The 10875-nt window shown below is 55.2% G+C and overlaps 1 protein-coding gene across 4 annotated transcripts in view; it reads left to right on the forward strand.

The window, feature by feature from the left end:
* LOC119109968 (potassium channel subfamily K member 1) overlaps positions 1-8997 on the forward strand; it is a 70311-nt gene extending 61314 nt beyond the window's left edge. For all 4 annotated transcript variants that reach the window (XM_037233738.1, XM_037233717.1, XM_037233724.1 and 1 more), the window contains 3 exons: positions 685-943; positions 2894-3063; positions 7949-8997. In XM_037233738.1, coding sequence (XP_037089633.1) covers positions 685-943; positions 2894-3063; positions 7949-8038 — 519 coding nt within the window. In that variant the 3' untranslated portion in view covers positions 8039-8997. The remainder of the gene's footprint in view (positions 1-684; positions 944-2893; positions 3064-7948) is intronic.
* The last annotated feature ends 1878 nt before the right edge of the window (positions 8998-10875 follow it).

Raw genomic sequence — 10875 nt, forward strand, 5'->3', positions numbered from 1 at the left:
GACGTAAGTGGCCCGGATATCGAGCTGGTGCGCCCCGGAGAGAGAAGGTGCGCGTGGTGCTGGTGCGCCCCGGAGAGAGAAGGTGCGCGTGGTGCTGGTGCGCCCCGGACAGAGAAGGTAGAAGGTGCGCGTGGTGCTGGTGCGCCCCGGACAGAGAAGGTGCGCTTGGTGCTGGTGCGCCCCGGACAGGGAAGGTGCGTGTGGTGCTGGTGCGCCCCAGACAGGCTAAGAAACGCGTGCGCGTGATCAGACTCGGCATACTTTTTATACGGAGTGACGGGATTGGCGTGCGAGTGGCGCCGTCGGAATGCCAAGTGTCGTTTTGTGTGCGACGCTGCGAGACAAAGGAGCAGTGACGTCGCGTGCAATGGGCCGCCTGGCCAATCCACGCTCACTCCCACAGCCCCTCCCACTGACGCTTCCACGCCTCCACTCCCACACCTTGCCGCGCGTCATGGCGGCCAGTCCCACACCGCGTCACGTTCCATGGCGCTGACCGCCGTCGTCCGTTCGCATGGCGCTGCCCGCCATCGTCCGTTCGCATGGCGCTGACTTCCGTCGTCCGTTCGCATGGCGCTGACCGCCGTCGTCCATTCGCATGGCGCTGACCGCCGTCGTCCGTTCGCATGGCGCTGACCGCCGTCGTCCGTTCGCATGGCGCTGACTGCCGTCTTCCGTTCGCAGTGGATGAACTCCCGGCTGGGTCACCTGTACCAGCCGTTCAACATCCGGCTGTTCCACCTGGCGCTGGTCGGCCTGCTGATCGTCTGCTGCTTCTTCCTGGTGCCGGCGGCCGTCTTCAGTCGCGTGGAGGACGGCTGGAGCTTCCTCGACTCGCTCTACTACTGCTTCATCTCGCTGACCACGGTCGGCCTGGGCGACTACATCCCTGGCGACCGGCCCGGCCAGGAGTACAGGCCCCTGTACAAGGTGGCTATCACGGGTGAGTGGCGCTGGGGCACGGTCAGAGATCAGAGGTCAGAGGTGACTATGAGGCCATCGGTGCAATGCGGGCGCGCTGGGTTGGGGGCCATGTCGTCACCACGTGTGAGGAAGACCGTGACGCTACCACGCTACACGTGACATGAGTATGAGTACACATGAAACACGCATGCAGAGTATGAGAGACGAGAATGTAGACGAAAGTAGAAATTTAGAGACGGTGATTTTCGTAGGGTTCTGGAAAGTTGACGTCATTTTCGTCTACCTCTGCTTAAGCTTTGGAGGATTTCTTTCTTTGAGGGCTCCTCACGACCAACGTCCCTCAGAATGGAAGGTTTAATTAGGACTTCAAGTACCTACTCAGCAAACATTGGTTCCCGGGGCTTGTTCGTCTCTGAAGATTGTCTTTGTGTAGTGCCCGTATCCAGCCGACGTCGAATTAATTTGGCCGGGCGAGCAAGACCTTAATTATGTGGACGCATCTTGAGCCAGACTTTTCTTAGCACACCAGCGGGTGAAGTGATGCCGACAGCGAATCCTAACGCCTCAGCATTCTGCGTAGTACACATCATGCATTTCACATCCAGCCGTATGCTATGCGCCCGGCTGACTTCAACGACCTGGGGGGGGGGGGGGAGGGGCAATCCACGAGCGGCACAGAGCTCCTCCTGACGACTGGCGTGTTTGCTTTCGTTTGCTGGCGCCCCGCGGGGCCATAACTGGTATGGTGTCGGCCCCATGCGCCATGGCACTGCTGGTGGCGTCGGCCCCATGTGCCATGGCACCGCTGGTGGCGTCGGCCCCATGCGCCATGGCACTGCTGGTGGCGTCGGCCCCATGTGCCATGACACCGCTGATGGCGTCGGCCCCATGCGCCATGGCACTGCTGGTGGCGTCGGCCCCATGTGCCATGACACCGCTGATGGCGTCGGCCCCATGCGCCATGACACTGCTGATGGCGCCGGCCCCATGCGACATGACACTGCTGATGGCGCCGTCCCCATGCGCCATGACGCTGCTGGTGGCGTCGGCCCCATGTGCCATGACACTGCTGATGGCGCCGTCCCCATGCGACATGACACTGCTGGTGGCGTCGGCCCCATGCGCCATGGCACTGTTGGTGACGTCGGCCCCATGTGCCATGACACCGCTGATGGCGTCGGCCCCATGCCCCATGACACTGCTAATGGCGTTGGCCCCATGCGATACCATCTGTCGACGCGTCATGAAACAATAATCGAATAGAGCCAAATTAGATAGCGTAATCACTCACACATGCCGGTCGCCGAGTCCAGGTACTAACGTCGATGATGGTCGGCGGTGATGGTGATTGCGGTGCTGTGGGGTCGGCAGCTGCTCGGGTCATTTCACGACTGCCTTCGTGGCGTCATCCCCCGGTCAAGTTTCCGGCTGTGAAGGTCAATGGTTCCCATTGCCCGCGCATCATGTCCAGCGGCAGTGAAAATATTTGGTTGTCGGTGGGGTTAGAAGTCGTGTGCTGAATCCGCTTGCCGGAGTCTGCAAACATTCTTTTTGAGCTATTTGGACGCATATGAACAAAGCACTATAAACGTTGTGCTAACGAGATTGAATGAAAAAATAGCGTTGACTCGTCACTTGTGCAAAATCTGTGCTTAAGAGTGATCCAGCCATGGTCCATTTGACAGATGGTCTAGCCATAGCCATCGTATTCAGATGGCCGAAGGCTTTGTTCATTAAGTTTTGATCAAGGTGATCTACAGGATCGGTATGTGTGAAAGTGATAGTAGTGCTCGGTGAGGGTGACACCTTTATGCCAGGTACTTGTCGACAACTTTACGACGTCGCTGATGAAGATGATGTCCCGCTCCTATACCACATACAAGTCCAGCAGACAGAGCCTGACGATAGTAACCAGACGCGCCGCTCTCCCCCGCCGGCTGCCCCGATGACGCCGCCGCCTCCTCCGCAGGCTACCTGCTGGTCGGCCTGGTGATGATGATGTGGTTCCTGACGGTGTTCGCCGAGATCCCACAGCTCAACTTCGGCATCATGTTCCTGCACCAGTCGGACGAGGGCACCTCCGACCCGGAGAAGATGCGCCTCTCGGGCGCCGGCGCCGGGCCCAAGTACACGCAACAGGTATGGCTGGCGGCGCGCCGGTGGCCGCCCTCCCGCCCGCCGTCCGGCCGCCGGCGGAGCGACCCACCAGGTCGATGGGGAAAGTGTGGCGCCGTGCGGTGGGTGGGTGGCCGGGAGCGGGGCCGTGTGGCGGGCGGGGCGCCTGGAGTGGGGCCGGGTGGCAGGCGGGCGCCTGGGGCCGGGCCGTGTGGCGGGCTGGGGCCGGGCCGTGGGCCGGGCCGTGTGGCCTGGAGTGGGGCCGGGTGGCAGGCGGGCGCCTGGGGCCGGGCCGTGTGGCGGGCGGGGTGCTTGGAGTGGGGCCGTGTGGCGGGCGGGGCGCCTGGAGTGGCGCGGGGAAGCGTCTCACGGCTAATAACGCGGTGTCTCGTGAGATGCTGGGCGTTTCTTAGCTACCGTAGGCGTTCTTTGGTAAATGCTGTGGCGACCGTGCGCTCGTCTGGACTCAGAGCAGGAAAACGCCGCCGAATGGAATACCCTCGGGCCGAGCGGCGTCTCCACCACGACCGACATTTCGCGTACAGATCGCTGCAGACTCGTTGACCCGTCGCTCAGATTATGGTCGACGCGTGACATTTCACGGCTGTTCCGCCTCAAGAAGTCGGGTTTAACATGAACTCCACGCGAAATAGGAGCGCGCCGGCAATTTTACATGCCGCCGACTCTTGCTTAAAAGGACGCCGCCAGGCGATGTCCATGCTGACATTTTCGTGAAAGGGCTTTCTCAAAGATTGCGAAACCCAGCCGATGCCATTTTCGAGAGATTGAGGTCAAACCTTCTTCCGACGGGTCTGCGGAAATCAAAGTGTCGCAGACACTGTGTTCCTTCCGCTTGAAGTGAGGTGAGCTCCAAGCCGGTGCCACCGTGTGTCCAGGGGCTCGTGGCATGCTCACATCTTCGAGAGCAGCTGGGCCAGTGCGTCATTGATTGATCCTGCTGTTCGACGGAACGGTGGTATTTTCCATCCGGTAGATTTTCGTGGCATCTCAAAGCACTCAGGCTGGCATCATCACTCACTTCCTTTTTTCGAGGTAATTTTGAGCGAGTCTCCCTGCTGCCTTTGGCTCGTACTCCCGGTACGTTGTTTGTTTTCCCAATGTTGTACACAATCACTGGATTCTGGCCCAAAATGGCGAACAGTGTTATGACCAGAAGACATAAAAACAGATCTTTTTTTGCCTTAGGCTCGTTTTTGTGGCATTCATTGGCGTGATGCTTGGAATTCTCTCCTGCGCCCGACTTGGGTTGCTTTGCATTAGTGCTGGACGTGGTGTCTTAGCCTCTAATCACGCGACGCAGACTTTTTTGTGTCGTTGAATTAACGCGTAGCGTGTGTCAATTCTCTTGACTGCTGTTTATTCGGAAACGTATTTCGTCATTCCAGACGTTCTCAAAACAACGCTGGGGTGGATTTCATAACATCGTACAGTTACAAATGTTAAATCGCTGACTCGCACTTTCTTACACCCTACCTTGACAGCACATTCGACTCCCTCATCAACAGATTTTTCACTCCGCCTCCCTCGTCTGGTTGCATCCGACGACCTTCCGCAGCTGCAGCCAGGGTCGAGCGGAGGGCAGCTGGTCCTGTTGCGGTCGCCGTCGGCTTGCCGGCGCCTGTCGGCCTGTGAACCCAGGCCTCCGCTGGCCCGCTCTCCCCAGCCATTCGTAGTCTGCGGGAGCACGGCCCGCCGTCGGCGCCGGCGTTATGCTGATTGACCCGTGCTGATGCTGACCGGAGGCCGACGCCTCCCGGCTCCGGCGGCGATGGCGCGGCGGGGCGGAAATGGCGCGGAACCGATGGCCCCGGGCGCCGCCTGCGCCCCCCCCCCCACACACACACACAGCCGCTCCTGGTCGTCTGGGTCCCCCCAGCAAACGTCTCCCGCGAACGCGCCGACGAATGATCCGGCGGCGTCTCCCGCCACTGTACCGACTCCGGCGCCCAGCGGGACGGTTGTCGCTGATGTCCGCGCGCTCGTCTGGGGCGTGACGGAGAGGACGCATCGGCATCATGGGGGAACGTGGGGTGAGAAGAAGTAGGGTGTCGCGGGCGATATGCAGGCACGGGGAAACGCCGCGGGGTAGCATGGTGCTCGCTGGTGTTGTTCATGCTTACATACACTCCCCATGATATTTGGTTGGTGTAAGATTATGCAATACTGGAAAGAAAACGTGTTATGTGACGGACATGCACTGAGTGAAATTTTGCGAAAGAATGAAAGGAAATGGTGCTAGCTGACATGCCAACTTAAAGAGAAAGAGTTGAACATTCCGATCTGTACGTTAGCACTATTTTAAAACTTGCAACGCTTGATCTTGCCAGACTCCGGCTTTTATCACGTCACTTTATAAGCAGCAAGCGTGCTTTGTTTTGTTGAGTAGTCATGAAGGGCTTTACGCCTGAGATTTTCTCACCATCGGCCCACGAAGTCTGGGAAATTAGCCGAGATGGGCAGTGCTTCGCTTTGTATCGAACCACATATATCGTGGTACCTCACGAGCCACTTAGCAAATTGCGCTCTGGCACTCAGGTTCCGATAAATGGCTTCGTGCTCTGCTTTAAGCGAGCTATTGAAAAGGATGGGTTGGTGAATCTAGTCTCGGGGTTAAGAATTAGACTTCAGACTTGGCGGGGTGTTTTTCTAGTTTTCTTTTCAATCCTGTCGGGATGGCAAAATGTCTGCACCAACAACAGATGTTTTGACTCATTTGTTAGCTTTCTGTACTTCCGAGGGTTAGCCAAATATTTCCGCTGACTTGATCACCATAGCGCTAAGTCAACCCAACGGCCTATATCATGGCCTAAATTGTATGCAATTATGTCAGCATCACCAACGCATGTTGCAATCATGATGCATCACCAACGCATTGCCGATGCCTCAATTCATAAGTTTTATTCTATTGTCTTGTAGTTCTCTAGCATTGATCATCGTTATGCAGGAGCAATAAATGCATGAGCCCGTGAGCATTATTACGTTGTCTCGGTTTGTTCAGATTTAGATGGCCGACGGATGGCGAATCGCCCACCAATCCCAGGCCTGATTCGGGTGCCCACGCTGAACTTAAGACCTGTTCTAAGCCGCTTGGCAAACTGAGGAAGCTTTGGATATTTGATATTTGCAACCAGATATTTGAGGACTCCTGCCAATTGCCGGCCCACACGGGCGTGTCAAGACAGAGTTTGGGAGATGATAGGTCAGTCTTATGTGATCACTTTTTTACAAGTCTGCTAGTCGCTACGCTAAATGCACAAATACCAGCCATCAGTCGCATCACAGTTATCATCCGTGAGATATCACGAAGGTATCTTGACTGTATCGACCTTCTTCAGATAGCCATGCATTAGGATTTAACAGTGGATGCAAAATGAACACATGGATTGTAATCCATCTTCCCGAGAGGGTTTATGGACAGGATTGCAATGTTGCGTACAGGAAGTGATTGCAAATTGTGCAAGGATATTTTAGAACATGATTTCACGCATCGCCTCCCAGTCTTAACGCTTAAGCTCGTGTGATGCCGGCAATGAGAACTACCATGAAGTGCAGGTGTGCTGTGCCCACCAGAGCTCATTGTACGGCACCTAGTTGTTTAAACGCAGCACTTTATGCCAGACACATAACAGCTTCCGTGGCGGAACACAAGGGCTTTTCGTAAGGTCAGATCCCATCTTTGCGCTATACGCTGCTATGAACGCACGGTGCCTGACACCGAAGATGAGCCGGGGCTGGATGTGCCTGGGCGGAACTGTCCTATTGGCTCGTCCTGAAGCGACGTGTCATGTTACGCTGAAGCGACGTTTCGTGTCACAATTTTACTGACAGGTTTTGATGGATCGGCCGAACAGTACGGTTGTTACTGACTATTGGTGATGGGTTTCCGCTCAATATTTCAGTATCGCGCGGACGAGTTTTTCCACCGTCGATAGCAAGGGGCTTTAAATACATTTTATTTCTATTCCTAATGGTTGAAGCATGCCTCTGACGCGCACAACTCCTTTAGATGGACTGCTGAAAGGTCAAGCACCTCACATTTTATCCAGTTTTCCATACTAAAGCGGGTTTTGGAGCGTGGGCCATCAAACGAGCTGGTGAGTGCTTCAGTCGATGACCGGCTACAGGCCCGGAGGCCGTTTATCAGCCTCCGGGGGTGGTGGCTGGGCCGGTGGACACCCGCCGAGGGTTGAGAGAGGCCCGGAGGCTGCCCATCAGCCCCCAGGGATGGCGGCGGGCCGGTGGACCCTCCAGCGTGGGTCTAGCCGGGGTGGTGGTAGAGCCGGTGGAACCTCTAGCCTGGGTCGAGGCGGGGGGGGAGGGGTTGGCAGGGCCGGTGGAGCCCCCAGTGTGGGTCGAGCCGGGGTGGTGGCGGGGCCGGTGGAGCCCCCAGTGAGGGTCGACGGTCGTCTGGCTCCACTCTCGCGTGCTCGCAGTAGACCCTGCCGTTAGACTGTCGCTCGAATCTGAGACCGACGGTTTGTTTGGAGCTGTGGGCTGGACGGCTGCGGTCTGAGATGCTCACGCGTGGTAACGCGAGGTTTTTGTGAGACAACTCTGCACCGCCCTGCCGTTTTGTTGTGAGGTTCCATTCACGGCTTATTACATGCCAACTGAAAGGAATTATATATATATATATATATATATATATATATATATATATATATACATATATGCACATACATACATATAACCACTTAACTGCTAAATTTGTCAGCACTTTGCTTAATGAATTACACTGTATGCAACACATCACATTGTATGTCTAGAGGATATGTGACCGTTGGTCATGCAGTCCTGCTCTAGGCGAGGCCAGGGGAGAGCTGGTGTCTCCAAACGAGCCTCCGTCTGCATTCCTGGCCAAACACTGACGTTCGCCCGCCTGTTACAGATGGAGAACCACGTGAAGGCGAGCAGTCGGCCGGTAGAGGAGACTCCCAGCCCCGAGGAGACCACACCAGTGCACGCGAGGCAGAAGTGATGCAGTCTACCTTGCTGCTGTCGCTCCCGCGGCCATTTCGGCAAGGCCCGGCCAGCCGCGCAGCTTCGAAAGCCGGCCGATAGGTGGCAGCCCGGTCGCCCGTCGGCAGCCGGCCACTTCAGCTGAGCTGACGCGGACGTTGGAGAATATTGTCGCCGCACGCAGAAGAGCTCCAGAGTGGAGCCGTGGAGCGCGTGTCTTGCTTTAGCGGCGGGCGCGTGTCGTCGGTAACATCGCTGGGAGGCGGCGCGCACGAGACTGCTGTCTGAAGCCCGTCTGACTGCTGTCTGCTGTCTGAAGCCCACACGGCCGTCTGGGTCTCGTTGGCTGTGCGCCAGCGTGCGAGACGACCTAGCATCATCCTGCCGCGGCGATGGGCGAGGTCTGCCGACCCGGTTGGGGGCGGGGCAGCCTCAAAGTCACGTGATTGCCAGCGCGGCGGAATAAGCTGACCATTTTCGGTGCTGCGGGTCGTCCGACATTTGAGACGGAAATAAGCGTAGCGTTCGCCGGGGTCGGCTTGCAGGCCGCGGGTCACTACGTGCGTTAGCAGGTTAGCGGTCTCTTTTTACGAACATTCTTCGCGTGGACTGTCTTTCAATCTTATAGCTCGCAGTCCTGTTGACGTTAGAGCAAGAGAATGCACCGGTTAGCGTTCTTTCACGTTAACAAGTATCTCAACTCAGTGATTTCATGAGGTCTTGTATGGTTTATTTTTTAACCGATTAGCTGTCTAAACGACGAATATTTCAGATGTTACTGACAAGAAGCACAACGAGATTGCTACATTTTGCAAACTACTCACAGGCGTGTTTTTCGCTCACCAGTATATAATATTTGCGGTAAGACCGCCGGCGTGATATTCTCGACACCACGAGGGGACCCACCTTAGTTGACTGAGACCACGTGTTAGCGCTTGGCGTCCCAAGGGCGGACTTTGCTCGAGACACTGCGGCAACCCGCCGGCATCGCTCTCCGCCAGGGTCCTGCGCGCTGTCACGTGGTTGCGAGAGTTGTTGCCGAGAGCTGCCGGAGCGCGGCCAGCGGCTCCGGTCGGTCTGGCACCGCGCCATGCGTGCGCGCGTGTAACACGCCATGTGTGCGTGCCATGAGCGGCGAACACCAGCGACAGGTGGAGCGTGTAGAGCTAGACTTTCAACATCGTTAGTTCTGATGCATGTCAGTATCGTATCGTGACTTCGCCACTGCGTAAGGCAAGCTAGCCCACGCGCTGTTGCGCATGTGGAGCAGCTGGTGAACGGATCCGGGCAGCGCGCGGGGCTCTCTCGCCTGGACAATGAGGCCCGACCCCCGCCGCCCCGTCTTTTCAGCACGGCCCGCATTGCCGGCTGGAAAGTCAGGGCCCGCTCCTCGCGACCCGCACGCCGGTTGGCTGCAGTGACGTGACATTGTCCTGTGACTGATGGAGCCGGGCGGTGTGTACGTAGGTGGCAGGCTGGATGTTGCTGTTTTGTTACTCGCGTGGGATCATCGTGTGCGCTCCTTATACGGTAGTGGTGTTAATATTGCGGTTTGGTGTTTGAACACGGAGTTTGAGGGGTCTGTTTCCCCAGTCAGTACGGCGTTTCATGTCTGTGCTGACAGCTGTTTCCCTTGTAATGCGTTTGTTTCTTGGTCAGCTGGCTGAGGGGCAGGACTTTTTATATGTTTATTTACACTAAGAACTCGTCACAGTTCATGTGTGTGGACGTAGATTGTTCTTTTCAGCATCTCTCGAGCTGTTTTAATATTCTGGTCTTCGTGTGAGTATCCGATTGTCTATAACTGACTCGAATCTGTGTTTAATTTTCTGTGAAACTCGGCCCAAAATGCGACAAACCATAGGTTTCTGTATCCTGACCATCTTTGCGCAAATGCCTGTTGACCTTGCCAAGGTCGTGGCTCGCATCAGTACGACATCACGCAGCATTATTAGTATCAAAGCTATTAGAAAAGGCTACGCATACGTGACGCCACCATGGGAGTGAAGTTTGGAAGCCCGCATTAAGGTTTTTGGTTGAAACTACGACAAGGTTGGTAGATACTAGTCACATGATTAAAACCGTGATTTCGCAATTGAATTGGATGGCAGACCTGTTCTACATCTTTATTTCAATGTTATGTGAATGTATATAATAATTTTCATTTCAAACCTTCTATAGGCAAATCAATACTAGGATCTGACTGCAAAGGTAAATCCTACTAAACCACATTTTCTAGTTGCAGCACCCGCCATATTCGTCGAGGCCAACGCGCGTTAATATCTATATGTAATGCGTTTTGTAGAAGGAATATTTATATATATATATATATATATATATATATATATATATATAATGTGTAATATTTACATCCACTAAATTAATGGGCACTGATAGCGCATGTATTTTTGCACCGCAGTATGTACATGGAGTGAAACGTGAAAATAAGGGCAGTGATGAGAGCAGGGCAGAAAATGAGAAGGGCAGGTAACAAGAATTTCGCTTTCGCTGTGCTACGATCTCCCCAGGTGTTGATTAGCTTGCAGATCTATCATGCTGGATGGATTAGATAAAATGACGCGCAGAGAATTATACCCTAACCACGCTAAAATACCTCTGTTAGACTATTTTGGATCTGAGATATCGACCTCGACTGTTGCCGGAAATCGGCCCATTTTGCAGGAAAATTCTGCTTATTTGAACTGAACTGGCACGCGCTTTATTTAAGCCCCGGGGTTCACCACTCACTAACCTCATAAGAGCAGGCCAATCCTGCATCCACCCTGACAACGCTCACCCTAAGGCTACAGGACGTGCATTCCAACTTCTCAATACGCGTCCGAGGGTGCTGTGAGC

This window comes from Pollicipes pollicipes, unplaced genomic scaffold (genome assembly GCF_011947565.3).
Source record: "Pollicipes pollicipes isolate AB1234 unplaced genomic scaffold, Ppol_2.1 Scaffold_2555;HRSCAF=2994_pilon_pilon_pilon, whole genome shotgun sequence".
NCBI classification, from domain to species: domain Eukaryota; kingdom Metazoa; phylum Arthropoda; class Thecostraca; order Pollicipedomorpha; family Pollicipedidae; genus Pollicipes; species Pollicipes pollicipes.